A 16,364-nucleotide genomic window follows, 5' to 3' on the forward strand; every position below is an offset into this window, starting at 1 on the left:
CTGTATGAAATTGTCTTTTTTTTTTTACATTTAGCTCGACATTAAATGACTTCACCAATCTGTGCATACAGAGCAGCTTGCTATGGAGCAGGCAAGCTATAGTTGTTTACATGTGTGATGGAAAGAGTGTAGGGCAGAGAGATGCGACTGAAATGTTGCAGGTGGGGAGATAACAAGAGGGTGGAGGAGGCTTGTCTTGAACCGCTGGGCATCTTGTTATGACATACATTATCTGGATTAAGCCCACAGAATTATACCTACGGAGTAGCGGCTTCTATGGAGGAACTTTGAATATCTTTGAACTTCAGGTAGTTCTCTTAAATACGGCCTCTGCAGAAGTCAGGGCATTCATACCTCTTGCGCTTCGCAGAACAGTGCAGAGCTGTTGTGAAGAAAGCAGTGAGTTTGTGTTTATATAGGACCTCACGCCCCCACCTACCGTCAACCAATCATGTTAATGCAGAGCCCTCCGCATTGTTATACCATTTGGGAGGTGCACAGTGATGTGGTACAGAGCTCGATTTGGCCTCTGCATGTCTCCGGAAGCTCTGCATTGCGTCACACGGAGCCTCCGACCACATTTTTGGATCAAGAATAAATTGTCTTTTAGTAGGCTACATGCTTCAGTGGGAGGTAGCAAAACACGCTGGCAGGCAGACACTGGAAGAAGTTTCTGAGTGACAGAGGGAGGGCTTTGTATAGGCACTTTATTGCATTTTTCTGTGGGACTGCTAAAAAAAATGGCCAGAATGTAAAATAACATTATTAATAATATTCCCATGCTTTGAAAATAACAGTTCAGCTTACTTTTATTTACTCCAAGCAGAGATGGGACTCATGAAAATGTATTTTATTAGGCATTAATCAAGCAAAAACATTTTTAATTTTTTATTGTAACAAGCCATCAATGAGATTCAAACCTATAATCTTCTGTTAGTCCACTGCGCCACCAGGATGGAGCTAGCATGACCTGTTTTTTACACATACAAAGCTGTTCATTTTAGTCTATTCAAACAGACCCCATTTCAAAGGAAACAAGCACTCATTAAGATCAGGTGTGGCCAATTAGTGGGCGTGGCCAACATACCTGAACACACCTAAAAATATAGAGGATAAAGAGAGCTTTGTTAAAGCTGAGAACAGAATGTATGTTTTTAAATAACATTCTTAAAACAATTCTATGAAAGTTTCCTTGTGATTTTTATGGAAAGTTTTCTTAACATTCTAGGAACAATTTGAAAACATGGCTTTAAATAGAAACCTGTAGGAAATGTTATGCTGAAGTACTGAAATTCCCACAGAAGAACATTGTTTCTTAAATATTTGACAACATTCCCAAATGTCAAACCAGTTGGAGAACGTTCCTTAAACAAATAAAATCTATAGGATACATTCTCTTAAAGTCATAAAATAGTAATTTTATAATAATTTTTTTTTGTCAAGTTCCTTAAATGTGCTGAATTTTTTCACATCTAAGCAACTATCCTGCATCATTCCCAGAAAGTTGTGGGAAGGTTGTATGCAAAATAACCATAGGACAACCATGCTCTCACCAACCTCAAAGACCCAGCTAGCACATTTGGTTCCATGGAAGTTGAGGGAATGTACGTTTTTGGTTTCCCATTGGTTCTGGGAATGAAACCAACCGTTTCTTGACTGGTAAAACTAAAAGTTTTTAAACATTCTGAAAACGGAAGTAAAAAGGTTTTCTGTTCTGGGAACGTACATTTTTAGGGTGCAGGGAGGTTCTGAGAACATTTTACTATGGTTTCCTGAAAGTTTTCCTGGGAGGTTTTATGAACGTTCTGAGAACAGAAATGATAGGTTATTTGAAGGTAATTCAATTACGTTTTGAGAATGTTCTCTAAATGTTGTAAATGTTTTGAATGGAATGTAAAGGTTATTGATCTTAATGAGTGCTTGGTTCCATTGAAATGGGGTGTGTTTAAAAAAAACTGAAACAAAGCTGTTCATTTTAGTCTATTCAAAACACAACCCATTTCAATGGAAACAAGCACTCATTAAGATCAGGTGTGGCCAACACAGGTGGGATCAGGTGCAGCCAACACACCTGAACATGCTTAACAAGACAGAGGCTAGAGAGTGTTTTGTTGTTAGAAAGTTCTTTGAAGGTTACTTATGTTTTCTTGAGGTTTTTATGGAAAGATTTCCTAATGTTCTGAGAACATGACTTTAAATAGAATCATGGGGAAACATGCAGAAAACGTTATGCTGAAGTACTGAAATTCCTACAGAAAAATGTTGTTTCTTAACGTTCTCTGAACATTCTGAGAACATGACTTTAAAAAGAACCATGAGGAAACCTGTATGAAACGTACTGAAACCTGTATGAAACGTACTGAACTGAAATTCCCCTGAAAAACATTGTTTCTTAACGTTCTCGGAACTATTTGACAACATTCTCAATGTGAAACCAGTTGGAGAACGCTCCAAGAACATTTAAAAAATGTTGATGAAATGTAACCATGTTTGAACTTTTAGGAAACGTTCTGTTAAAGAAATGAAATACCAAAGTTGTGGGAAGGTTGTATGCAAAAATAAGCATAGGACAACCACGCTTTTACCAAGCTCTAAGAAACATATAGTTCTCAGAATGTTATGCACTAGCAAAGGATCACTATCCCCGTCGCAAAGGATCACTAATCCCGTCTCAAAGGATCACTATCCCCGTCGCAAAGGATCACTAACCCCGTCTCAAAGGATCACTAACCCCGTCTCAAAGGATCACTAACCCCGTCTCAAAGGATCACTAACCCCGTCTCAAAGTATCACTAACCCCGTCTCAAATGATCACTAACCCTGTCTCAAAGGATCACTAACCCTGTCTCAAAGGATCACTAACCCTGTCTCAAAGGATCACTAACCCTGTCTCAAAGGATCACTAACCCTGTCTCAAAGGATCACTAACCCTGTCTCAAAGGATCACTAACCCTGTCTCAAAGGATCACTAACCCCGTCTCAAAGGATCACTAACCCCGTCTCAAAGGATCACTAACCCCGTCTCAAAGGATCACTAACCCTGTCTCAAAGGATCACTAACCCTGTCTCAAAGGATCACTAACCCTGTCTCAAAGATGTCAATTCTCTCAAAAATGTTCTACGGAATTGTTTGTTTCTTTAATGCTATGCTTATTAAATTCACTGGAATAATAGAAAACACACAAAAATACACACACTCAGAGATACAAATACGGTTGGCCCATATACAGTAAGAAACATTATTTTGAGTGGCACCATAGAATGTTTCTGACACCTACACCTACCGGTCTACATTGGTTGTGTGCAAAGCGTGTGATAGGAGCATGTTGGTTGCATGCACCAGGTGTCAATAGACAACATCATTACTGTATTGCAAGGAAGGGCTTCTCCAGATTCCCCCTGGAAAGTGAGCTTGTAAAAATGTCCAGTGCATCAAGGGAGGTGTGTAAGAAGATTTGCATGTTGTTTGCATTGCTGTTTGCATGGCAAAGACCAATGTTTGACTTGGATCCTGCTAATATAGAACTGAACCATGTACTGGTACTGACACCTAGTGCATAGGACAGGGTGGTGTTAAGAGTAGGTAAACAGTGTCACACACAGATTAGAGAAAGAGGTGAATAGAGAGATGCAAGGAGAGAAAAGGGGTAAGAGGTCAAACAAGGAGGAGGAAAGAAACTTAAAGGATTAAGCAATGGCTGAAAATAAGAGAGGGTGATGAAAAGCATGAAAGGAGAGAAGTAAAGGAAATGCACTACGGGAGAGTGAACGTGGGGGAAGATGAAGGGGAGTAAATAGAACAATAGACAGGAGAAAGAGAGATGGCGTGGTAGTGGACAGGCAGACGGATGGAAAGCTGGACAGACAGACATATGGGCAGCTAGGTGTGGCCAATAGTGCTGAGTGGGGTTGATCTCTCTCAATCCTCTTGGCTCGCTGTCTGTGTGTGCCCACCATCGGGCCACTGGCAGGGTGGCAGCATGAGCGTGGTCGGCCCGGGTGGCAGCCCTATTGAGGGGCAGTGTGATGGACACAATGCAAGCGACAGACTTGCTGCATCAACAGCATCCCCATTCCAGTTTTTTTTGCTGCAGTGTGCCATTTATAAACCATAAATACCCCCCCTGGCCCCTAGTGCCTGCTCGCCAGGCCTCAACACGCCCTCATACAGAGTGAGAAAGAGAGAAAGAAAGAAAAGAAAGAACAAGGAAAAACGAAGAGAGTGCCTCGTACGTGGTGCAGTGAAGCACAAGCCATCCAGGTAAAAACAGATCTCTCTCTTTCCTCTCTGTCTGTCGTCTTGTGCTGCCAACAACTCTTGCTGTTTTCAATTATCCCTATTTATTGCTCTCCATAACCCTGTGTGCACTGTTGTTTTACCTGGAATTGAATATGTGTGAATGTATCAAATGCGATAGTGGAAAAGAATATGTAATATAGTGAGCTCCAAAAGAATTGGGACAGTGACAAATTTTGGGAGTTTGGCTCTGTACTCCAGCACTCCAGGAAATAGAAATTATACAATGACTATGAGGCTAAATTTCAGACTGTCAGCTTTAATTGCAGGGTATTTTCATCCATATAGGGTGAACCGTTTAGAAATTACAGCACTTTTGGTGAATAGTCTCCACCATTTTAGGGCCACCAAAAGTATTGGGACAAATTCACTTATGTGTAATAAAGTAGTAAAAAGGGAAATATTTGGTCCAATATTCATAGCATGCAATAAGTGTGAATAAACATTTGTTGGATACATTTTCTGTTTGTTTTGGTTGTGTTTCAGATGATTTTGTGCCCAATAGAAATTAATGGTAAATAATGTATTGTGTCATTTTGGAGTCACTTTTATTGAAATTAGAATAGAATATCTTTCTTAACGCTTCAACATGAATGTGGATGCTACCATGATTATGGATAATCCTGAAGTGTTTAGAAACAGATTCTATTCTATAATTATTTACAATGAAAGTGACTCCAAAATGACAATACATTATTGGAGTATTCGTGCACGCAAAAACTACAGTATTTGATTGCACTCGAATGCCAAATGTGATACTGGACAACGCCAGAGGCTTGCTGATCTTATTGGCCAGACCTAAAGTGACCACGGCACAGACCACCTCTGAGTTAGCTGTTATAGTCCCTGTTATAGTCCCTGTTGCCATTGTGTTAAGTGACTGACTGTGTTTGGGAATGTTTTGGAATGTAGAGGTAAAATGTCAGAGCAGCAGGGTGCACCGGAGCAGCTAGCAGCTGGAAAGAGCCAAGGAGGGGCAGGAGCCACCTATAAGGTGGGTGTAGGGTGAACTTGCAAGGTGGGTGTTAGGCAGAAGCTAATCCTAGAACTGCAACTTTGGGGAAACTTCGACCCAGAGCTACAAGGTCACTGGACTTTATAAAAATATTGTTATATCCTAGTGTTCCCAGGGTCCAACTTTTATGAAGGGTCACTGATACCATGTATTTACAATGAAATAAGCAAGTACAGAACAATTACACCTCACTATACAGCACATTGTTAAATTAGAACTCTGTAACTTGTAGCCCTATGCAGTTTGTGCTAATGTTAAAATTGTTGTTGTAGGGCCTCCCGGGTGGCACTGTGCCATCAGAGACTCTGGGTTCGCACCCAGGTTCTGTCGTAACCTGCCGCGACCGGGAGATCCGTGGGGCGACGCACAATTGGCCTAGCGTCGTCCGGGTTAGGGAGGGGCCGGTAGGGATATCCTTGTCTCATCGCGCACCAGCGACTCCTGTGGCGGGCCGGGCGCAGTGCGCGATAACCAAGGTTGCCAGGTGCACGGTGTTTCATCTGACACATTGGTGCGGCTGGCTTCCGGGTTGGATGCGCGCTGTGTTAAGAAGCAGTGTGGCTTGGTTGGGTTGTGTATCCGAGGACACACGACTTTCAACCTTTGTCTCGTACGGGAGTTGTAGTGATGAGACAAGATCGTAGCTACTAAAACAATTGGATACCATGAAATTGGGGAGAAAAAGGGGTAAAAATTCAACAACAAAAAAAACAAAAAAGTTATTGTTGTAAAAAGGGCTTTATAAATACATTTGATTGATTGCTTATCTTATTTTACACTATGTATTATTACTTACTTAACACTGACCTGTGCCTCTCCCTGGCTTGCCTTGCAGGTGGTGGTGTTTGAGTTCGAGAATTTCCTTGGGAAGAAGGTGGAGCTGTCTGCAGAGTGTAAGGATGTGATTGAGAAGGAATGTGAGAAGGTGGGATCTGTCATTGTGGAATCTGGACCGTAAGTGTCAATGATTTTGATTTCCTACATTACCCATGATGCCTCATTCGTAGCCACTTAATGTTTACCTGTCTCTCCACTACTCCCAGCCTCTTATGACACTGACTGCCCTTACTTAATTCAACCTCAGTCTCTAGACAATTAATTACATTCCTATTGAAATACATACAGTATATACATTTCGATCACATTTACAGTTTGTACCAATTACCTTTCATTTATTATCTCACAACTACCATTTATGTACAAACAATTGGTAAAGTGCAATTACATTTGTGTTCTCAGCTGGGTGGCGTTTGAGTGCCAGGCATTTGGGGGGGAGCAGTTTGTCCTGGAGAAGGGCGAGTATCCTCGTTGGAGCACCTGGACCAACAGCCAGACTAACAACTACCTGCTGTCCTTCAGGCCACTCCGAGTGGTCCGTATGTCCCTGGAATTATAATTACAATCAGAATCAACTTTATTCACAAAGTATTTACATGTTTCAGGAATTTGACCTGGTGAAACGCTGTACAATAAACAGAATATACAGAGAGAATATAGACCAAATAATTTACACATATTCTACATACAGTATATAAGGATGTTAGCCTACTGACCTTAACAACCCACAGTGGACAGGCATCCAGCTGTCATAAGATAAGACTGTCAAGCTATATATAGTCTCTCTAAACAGACGGTTTGCGTCTGGCAATGTATCAATGCTCCAGCTAAAATGTCTGTACAAGTTGGACATCAGTGATTTGGAGACCCCAGGCAGAGGCACATGTTTAGCCCGTGTGATTTATTGGGAGAGTTGTTTGTAAAAATAAAAAGTTATAATTTTTTGAAATGTCAGACAAAAGACAACAAAGACAACATCCTCCCCAGACCTGTTGCCTATAGGCTTATATTGCTCCAAGGTTGGCGATATCTGAGACTAGTCAAGCTAAAGGGTATAGACCAAAACATTATTCTGTCTATAAATAGCCAACTTATTTCTAAGTAGGGTTGTCAACTCTCCCAGTTTGGCCTAAAGTCTCCCGGAACTGACCTTCACCTACTGGTGGATGGTAATGTTGAAGGACTTTTATAATCTTGCATAATAAGCTTGCAAGTTTGGTTCAATCTCCAGTAGCTACCATCTTTCAAACCAAACACCAACTAAATAGCAGTGTGGAAAACAAAGCATAACCACAACCTGTTCTGATCTGTGTTTCTCCAGGACAGTGCAGATCACAAGCTCCACCTGTTTGACAAACCAGGTTACGCAGGGAGGAAGATGGAGATTGTGGACGACGACATCCCCAGCCTGTGGGTCCATGGCTTCCAGGACTGTGTGGCCAGTGTAAAGGCTCTGAATGGAACGTAAGTTCAACACCTCTACATATAATTGAGGTCAGGAATACAGTATCTCTCTACAGCTAGGTTACTGCAAGGTTATCTATCATGCAAGTGTGTTTTTTTGTGTTCCATAAATGTGATTATGACTGTATGTTCCTTTTCCCCTATCCTCCCTAGGTGGGTGGGTTACATGTTCCCAGGCTACAGGGGCCGCCAGTATGTCTTTGAGCTTGGAGACTACAAGCACTGGAACGACTGGGGAGCCACGGCGCCTCAGATCCAGTCCGTCCGACGAGTGCGTGACATGCAGTGGCACAAAAGGGGCTGCTTCACCGCCCCTGCCCCGCCCCCTGCCCCCACTCCTGCACCCAACCCCACACCCCCACCCACCGCTGGCACCAGCTGAAAGACAGTGGCTGTGGCCCCAGGCACCCTAAGAAGCCAAACCCGGGCCCCCCAACCATCCAGGGCTCCACTGAGTCTCTCCTCATCACAGAGGGCCACCAAGAAACAACGAACTCGGAAGTGAAGTGACCATCACGGACTTACCTATGTGTCTGGAGTGGAAATAATAAAGGCTTTGACCCTGATTTGGTTTGATCCAACTGGATGAGAGTGTGTTGTTTTTGTCTAACAGGCCCTCTTATTGAGATGCTCTGAAAACTTCTCTGACGTTGTTAGAATAATATTATTTAGTGTGCCATCGCCATACAATAGCAGAAATATTATTTGGTTTAAAGTTTTTACAATATACTGTAGCCACATTATTAGAATGGATGTAGGGTAAAACACTGACCAGCAGATGGTAATATGGAACCAGAAAACATCAATCTGCATGGGAAGTTGAGAGGAGTGTCGAGGAGACTAATTAAAACAATCATGTTTATCACCATTTAAAAAAGTATACAGGTAGACTACGAGACATTCCATTGTGAGGAGGGGTTAGGGCAGGGATGGGCAACTACAGTCAGAGAGGAAGAGAACAAACTCGGCGGAAATTCTGTCTCCATCCATCAGGTAGCGTTTTTTTTTGTTTTGCCCAACCAAGCTAGGAATTCTTGTATGGAGGTCAATGAGTGTTGAATTTGGTCAACAACAAAAAATGAATGGCTTATTTTCTACTTGAGGTTTATTTAATATAATATATGTTTTGTGTAATGCTTAAGATGTTAAAAATGTACTGATATAAGTAGGACATGTGACATCCCAGCAACTTTGAGAAAAAAATATTTATATCGGAGTTGTCTCGAGATGGCTATGCATATTCATGGCATGAGGCTGGTAGCATAGCGTCTCTCACCAAAAACCCTCATTGAATATTCAAAAAAGGATTACAATAATGAGATGTATCCACCAATCCAAAGAAAGGATAGGTGGGAGCTAGACAGCCAGCCGTGCCGCTTTGTGGAGAACGACTCCCATTGTTAGATCGGAGAGGCATGTATCTTGTCAGTATATCCATAATCTTTGCTAGAGTCCTCGGGGCCCAGAGTGGTGTCACACTTTCCCCCCTATCCCTAGCAAACACAGCTGATGACACTAATTGCATTCTAAACTGAACATCATGCTTAGTTGATTATTGGAGTCAGTTGTGTTAGATGGGGGAAAAGTGTGACACCAAACAGGCCCCCAGAGGCAGGGGCATTTTTAGGATTTGAAGACATTGGGAGCTTAGCTCAAAGCCAGTTGGCGTTCCGGAGGCAAAGGAATTTCAACAGCTAAAATTCATAAGTTTGGTGCACTTTGAGATGAACATTGAGAGATTAGCTCTTTATCAGGTAACTTGCACTTTCCTACCTGCCACAGCAGACACTGACAGTAGTCAATTACAGTAGCAACTGTGGGTCTCTCTACCCTGGAACACATACATCTACAGTGTATTGCCCATTTCCCAGTTTCTTTGAATGTTCATGGAAAATCATGCTGTAAGAACACTTTTAAAGCCTCAAAGGATAAGATGATCCAACTTCCAAAACAAATCATTTTTTGCTAGCCACAGCAGTCAACTAGCTAGCTAGGTAACCATTTAGCTTTCTAGCACATTCACTTAACAATTAACAAGCTAGTTAGCTCCCACATGTTCTTGTTAAACTATCAACAGTGTAGCTAGCAAGCAACAAGATATGCCAAATCACAGTCTAAAAACCACTTGAGGGCAAATAAATCAGACTTGACCATTCAGACACAAGTCACATGCCCAGGAATCAGATTTATACAAAGGTGGTATGAAATGCCGCTTGAAATATCAGATTCCATGTGTTTTTGGTCTGTTCAGACTGCAGGAAAAAGAACAGATTTGAATTGGATCTGCAAATACATAGGATTTGAGTCACTTCAAACTGCCAATGGGAACACAGCTTAACAGTACCCGGATGCGCTCGCACGCACGCACGCAATCATGTCCTGATTGTAAAAAGTGTAGAAGTAAGGCTTTTTTACCTCACCTGCAAATTCTTTGTAAACCTTTTTTTAACTTTTTAACTGTCTCTATGTCACCTGTTATAATTTGTGTAAATACAACTAGACTATAGAGCAGCTTGTGATAGTCTACTGTGTGCTCAAACCCTCTCTGTCCATCTGCACTCTTCTGTCACTTTCTGTGTCTTGTCTGTTGCTGTCTGTGTTTTGTCTGTTGCCATCTCAGGTTCTTGTTACTCTCATTTGTCTATCCTCTTCTGTTATGGCCTGTTCTGTTCTTTTGGTGTCTCTCTCCATCATATCCTATTCTTCTGTTGCTGTCTCTGTGTCTCGTCTGGTGTCTCCATCATATCCTATTCTTCTGTTGCTGTTTCTGTATCTTGTCTGCTGTGTCTCTCTCCATCACCTATTCTTCTATTGCTGTGTCTTGTCTGGTGTGTCTCTCTCCATCACCTATCATTCTGTTGCTGTCTCTGTATCTTGTCTGGTGTGTCTCTCTCCATCACCTATCATTCTGTTGCTGTCTCTGTGTCTCGTCTGGTGTGGCTCTCCATTATATCCTATTCTTCTGTTGCTGGATGTTTCTTATCTGGTGTGTCTCTTTGCAATCAAAAACAGTCAAGGGGATACTGGGGTAACTTAACTTGTTTGGGCCGGTGTAGTGACGACCTGTCATTCAGGGCAGGTGGGCCAGAGCTTAACAACAAACATTTTGTTTTTGTTGTTGCCTGTTTGCATGTTATTTTGGCATTAATACATTTCATATATCAGTTTGCAAACAATAAAACATTTTTTTGTTTTCTTGAGAAAGGAAGCTCCAAAATGTAGGTGTTTCAGCCTAGTTCAGTGTTTTCTGTGGTGGTGGGGCAGCCAGTAGAAAATACGGAGTGTAGGGGTTGGTAATGTTCTCTAGTTGTGCCGTGATTGGCTCAGTGTTCTGTCACTCATGGAGACACTACGACAGCGCAAAATCTACGGGGAGAGCTCAAAAATTCAAGCCCCTTGGGTTCTGCCATAGAGTTACATTAGAAGTACCCATCCAAGAAGGCTCGAGGTCTTGGGCCACAGATAAAGTGATGTCAAATCACGTTATTTCTACAGTAGCTTTGATTGGACTTATGTCTACATCATACTTTCAAAATCTTAGGTAGCAAGCTAGCAGTCATCATCATGAACCAAGTTGACAATCTACTGGCAAATTCTTTTCATATGAAGTAAAATTCTGAGAAATTATAGATAAACCATATTGGAGTTCATTGGCCATTGGAAATAAACATCACACAACAAGTTGGAAAGCGCAAATTCAACAATGAGTGGTTTGGAAGGAATCAGTGGCTAACTGAAAGCATTGCAAAGCAATCACTAGCCTGCTATTCAGTGGAGTGGATGTGTGGTCCAAGTCTGGGTTTAAGGGTCTCTTTTCCAAGCTTAAAAGGATAAATATTCATAATTTGCCATGCTGTTAATCCAGCATGACTTCTGCCGCTTTCAAAATAACTGAAAACTCTGAAATCTGAACTTAGAACGGGGAAATCGCAGACTTCAGTGAGTTCAAGACAACTGGGAACTCTGGGGAAAAAAACAAGTTCCAATTGGGAAAACACATTTTGAAAGGTCATCCAACTCGGAAATTCAAGTCAGGAACTCTGGCCTCTTTCAGAGCTCCGACCTGAAGATCACTAATGTCATGATTTGACCTTGTCTTTTTCAGAGTTCCAAGTTGTCTTGAAAGCACCATAAATTCAGAGAATGCCAGACTGTGATGACAAAGTTTGAAAACAAAATTAGCCCACAAAGGACCACCGCTCCACCTTCCTGTTCAAGTGAGCACAGCACAACAAGGTGAGTCCAAAAAATGTAATGTATGCTACTTCATAAATGATTTAATATACCAGGGAGATATGTATAGTGTAGCTAAGAAAGTAATACTAAGTGTATGTTGTGTAGTAAGCTGTTAGTAGCCCATGTGCCTCACCTTAATAATTTGGTCTGTTTTCCCCTCATAATTTAGCCCACTGTTCTTACTTGGTGGTGCACATGAAGCCTATAGCCTGTTTTAGAGAAATGTCATCGAATATTGTAAGAGCTTTTGTTGTCTGCATGTATGCACCCTTTATTTATCCTACGGTTCTGACTTGGTGTACAGGAAGCTCTAAGAACGGCCCATGTTCTGAATTCTGTCGCTGTACATTTCAAAAGTGCTGAACAAATAGTTATATTGACTACATCCGTTCTAGCTTGCTCATTGTCTTAATCAAAATTACGGATTGCCTCTTATCCGCTCGTCGTCCCCTTATGCCATAGTTTGTCAATCTCAATTGTCAGTAGAAACCACATTTGTTTAAGCTATGTTTTTTTTAAAGGCAGTAAATGAGGCTCAATTAACTGTTTTTCTGCCAGACAAGGCTCTGCTGATAGCCAGGTATAACAGTGGTAAGGTGTTGGGACTGCTGTTGGGACAGCTTTATGTAGGCCCTAACGGTTTGTGGTCACCGTTTGTCACCGTTATAGTCCAATTAATGTATTGTTTAGTGTTGTGTTGTTGCTTTGCTGGCATGCATCAAATCAAAACAAATGTTCTTTGCCCCACCAAGATTTACTTGCTAAAATCACCACTGGTCCTGCCCCTGGCTGCTGCTGTTCTAAGTGCTCCCTTGGCCCGCTGTTGTAATCTGTCCTCCTCCATCTGCAAGGTATAGTAGAGGTGCAACATGTCATTAGTTTGTTTTAAAGGGTGACTGCACTTCCTGATTTGGCCTAGTCTTTTTATTTGGTTCATTAAGAAATGCTAGCGGCCATGGCTGAATTCAAATGTGAGTTGGTTTCAGGTTGTGGTTTGATGTGGTTGTCTCGTGTGTTCGCAGGTGAGAAGAGTTAGCCAAATTATTTAAACAATTAGCGTCATCTGGCTGGTGTGTGACCTGATGGACTCTGGATGGCCTATTGCTGGAGCTAGTTAGGGATAATAAATTATATACAGTGGGGAGAACAAGTATTTGAGACATTGCCGATTTTGAAGGTTTTCCTACTTACAAAGCATGTAGAGGTCTGTCATTTTTATCATAGGTACACTTCAACTGTGAGAGACGGAATCTAAAACAAAAATCCAGAAAATCACATTGTATGATTTTTAAGTAATTAATTTGCATTTTATTGCATGACATAAGTATTTGATACATCAGAAAAGCAGAACTTAATATTTGGTACAGAAACCTGTTTGCAATTACATAGATCATATGTTTCCTGCAGTTCTTGACCAGGTTTGCACACACTGCAGCGGGGATTTTGGCCCACTCCTCCATACAGACCTTCTCCAGATCCTTCAGGTTTCGGGGCTGTCACTGGGCAATACCGACTTTCAGCTCCCTCCAAAGATTTTCTATTGGGTTCAGGTCTGGAGACTAGCTAGGACACTCCAGGACCTTGAGATGCTTCTTACGGAGCCACTCCTTAGTTGCCCTGCCTGTGTGTTTCGTTCGTTGTCATGCTTCAAGACCCAGCCACCACCCATCTTCAATGCTCTTACTGAAGGAAGGAGGTTGTTGGCCAAGATCTCGCGATACATGGCCCCCTCCATACGGTGCAGTCGTCCTGTCCCCTTTGCAGAAAAGCATCCCTAAAGAATGATGTTTCCACCTCCATGCTTCATGGTTGGGATGATGTTCTTGGGGATGACCTCATCCTTCTTCTTCCTCCAAACACGGCAAGTGGAGTTTAGACCAAAAAGCTAGATTTTTGTCTCCTCAGACCACACGACCTTCTCCCAATCCTCCTCTGGATCATCCAGATGGTCATTGGCAAACTTCAGATGGGCCTGGACATGCACTGGCTTGAGCAGGGGGACCTTGCGTGCATTGCAGGATTTTTATCCATGACGGCGTAGTGTGTTACTAATGGTTTTCTTTGAGACTGTGGTCCCAGCTCTCTTCAGGTCATTGACCAGGTCCTGCCGTGTAGTTCTGGGCTGATCCCTCACCTTCTTCATGATCATTGATGCCCCACAAAGTGAGATCTTGCATGGAGCCCCAGACCGAGGGTGATTGACCGTCATCTTGAACTTTTTAAATGTTCTAATAATTGTGCCAACAGTTGTTGTCTTCTCACCAAGCTGCTTGCCTATTGTCCTGTAGCCAATCCCAGCCTTGTGCAGGTCTACAATTTTACCCCTGATGTCCTTACACAGCTCTCTGGTCTTGGCCATTGTGGAGAGGTTGAGTCTGTTTGTTTGAGTGTGTGGACAGGTGTCTTTTATACAGGTAACGAGTTCAAACAGGTGCAGTTAATACAGGTAATGAGTGGGGAACATGAGGGCTTCTTAAAGAAAAACTAACAGGTCTGTGAGAGCCAGAATTCTTACTGGTTGGTAGGTGATCAAATACTTATGTCATGCAATAAAATGCAAATTAATTACTTAAAAATCATACAATGTGATTTTCTGGATTTTTGTTTTAGATTCTGTGAGAGATCACAGTTGAAGTGTACCTATGATAAAAATTACAGACCTCTACAAGCTTTGTAAGTAGGAAAACCTGCAAAACCGGCAGTGTATTAAATACTTGTTCTCCCCACTGTAATGTAAATGAAACAATATTTTAAACATGAAATGCTTTCACTATTTGTGTATGAATTTCTACAGTTTATAGTTGTTTTGAAGTCATTGAAATTGGGAGCTATTGGAATTTTAACGTATTGTCCCATCTATATTGTATAATTAACAGATGGTCCCTAACGAGTCCTATAGGGATATCCAAAGTCAAGCCAAATTTACCACATGCATTATGATCGGGTAGCTTGCAGCTGCACTTCGAATTGATGAAAACTTGTGTGCTGCCAGCTGTGGTCAGAATTGAAACAAACCCAACCTTAATTTACATTGTGATGCAGTCTAGTCCACAAGTCTCACAAAACTCAGTTTTGGACGAGACTGAGCTTATGACCACCAAAATATTTTTTTACACCTTATGGTACATTTTGACAGTAGAATAAATGCTTCTGACTCATAGCAATGCCACATAGGCTGTTTTCTTTTTTTAGGGGCAGTTGCTTTTTAAAGTTGCTGTATACTGACACGACCAGGGCAACTGGTAACTGTAAAGACAAATTCAAGTGTCCACATAACAGAGCAACATAACTCCAAATATGACAGATAAGAAGCTAGTCTATAAGAATATAAAGAGACAGGAGCCAAAACATTTGACCTGTAAAATGGAATAAGACCACATTAACCAGGTTTCATCCAACCTTTTTATGCGAGAAAAGTACAAATGTTCTGACAGGGCTGATGGTAACAGCAAATTTGTCAGTAAAGTTTCCAAAGGTCGACAAATCAAAATACGCTAGACAAGGTGGAAACTTTGTGTCAGTAAAATGTATTATGTGAGAAAAAGTGCTGGAAATGCTTTTATGTGCAAATATTGATATAATATCCATCATAATGAAGTAAACTTGGAGTCACTCAATGACATGGTTCGTGGTCCTCCCACTAAGACTCGGGAAAGCATGCAGTTTATTCAACTACAGATTAAATAAGTTATGGGCTTGATGCATTTGATGCTACTTTCCAATGAATATTGAGGGTCTCATTCTTTTGACATGATGATCCATGCTTGGATGCCATTGGATAAATTAAAATGATTTAGCTCTTTTGTCCATAATAACCTCATAATTTAGCCTATACCTGCACTGTATCTGCAAGCTGTTGGCTAGAGAGCACATGCCAATACCACAGTTGGTACATTCACTATATAAACACACAATTTTTTTGTTAGAAACCCATCAGTAGAGTTGAAAACGCGATGAAAACACATTTAACTTGTATTTTTGCTATTCGGAACGTGGGAATTTAACCGCGAATTATTTTAATGTGCACTACATCATCACCCACAGCATTTTATCCACAACAAGTCAATTTGATGGAAACACCTCTGCTGGGAAAATGTGCATATTGTTTTTATGCTGATTTTAGAATATTTGCATGAAAATCTGTTGCCAATGGTATTTTGGTATTTTATTAGGATCCCCATTAGCTGTTGCAAAAGCAGCAGATACTCTTCCTGGGGTCCACACAAAACATGACACGTAATACAGAACATCATTAGACAAGAACAGCTCAAGGACAGAACTACATACATTTTTAAAAAGGCACACGTAGCCTACATATCAATGCATACACACAAACTATCTAGATCAAATAGGGGAAAGGCGTTGTGCCGCGAGGTGTTGCTTTATCTGTTTTTTGAAACCAGGGTTGCTGATTATTTGAGCAATATGAGATGGAAGGAAGTTTCATGCAATAAGGGCTCTATATAATACAGTACCTTTTCTTGAATTTGTTCTGGATGTGAGGACTATAAAAAG

General features: G+C 41.4%; 1 protein-coding gene and 1 long non-coding RNA gene across 2 annotated transcripts; both read left to right on the forward strand.

Moving 5' to 3' along the window:
- The first annotated feature begins 4,128 nt into the window (after positions 1 to 4,128).
- LOC109891595 (beta-crystallin B3-like) lies at positions 4,129 to 8,199 on the forward strand. Its single transcript, XM_031825381.1, has 6 exons — positions 4,129 to 4,261; positions 5,210 to 5,291; positions 6,148 to 6,266; positions 6,552 to 6,684; positions 7,471 to 7,613; positions 7,767 to 8,199. The coding sequence occupies exons 2-6, from the start codon at positions 5,217 to 5,219 to the stop codon at positions 7,993 to 7,995; spliced, it is 699 nt and encodes a 232-aa protein (XP_031681241.1). The 5' UTR covers positions 4,129 to 4,261; positions 5,210 to 5,216; the 3' UTR covers positions 7,996 to 8,199.
- Positions 8,200 to 9,183: 984 nt separating this feature from the next.
- LOC116374221 (uncharacterized) lies at positions 9,184 to 12,701 on the forward strand. The gene is made up of 3 exons (XR_004210070.1): positions 9,184 to 9,367; positions 11,719 to 11,849; positions 12,602 to 12,701. It is a non-coding gene; the product is annotated as an uncharacterized LOC116374221 (long non-coding RNA).
- The last annotated feature ends 3,663 nt before the right edge of the window (positions 12,702 to 16,364 follow it).

This window comes from Oncorhynchus kisutch, linkage group LG5, assembly GCF_002021735.2.
Source record: "Oncorhynchus kisutch isolate 150728-3 linkage group LG5, Okis_V2, whole genome shotgun sequence".
Taxonomy (NCBI): Eukaryota; Metazoa; Chordata; class Actinopteri; order Salmoniformes; family Salmonidae; genus Oncorhynchus; species Oncorhynchus kisutch.

Coding starts and splice junctions, on each gene's coding strand:
- LOC109891595 (XM_031825381.1), top strand. CDS start 5,217: ATGTCAGAGCAGCAGGGTGCACCGGAGCAGCTAGCAGCTGGAAAGAGC. Junction 6,685..7,470: donor CCTTCAGGCCACTCCGAGTG/GTCCGTATGTCC, acceptor GTGTTTCTCCAG/GACAGTGCAGATCACAAGCT. Junction 7,614..7,766: donor GTAAAGGCTCTGAATGGAAC/GTAAGTTCAACA, acceptor TATCCTCCCTAG/GTGGGTGGGTTACATGTTCC.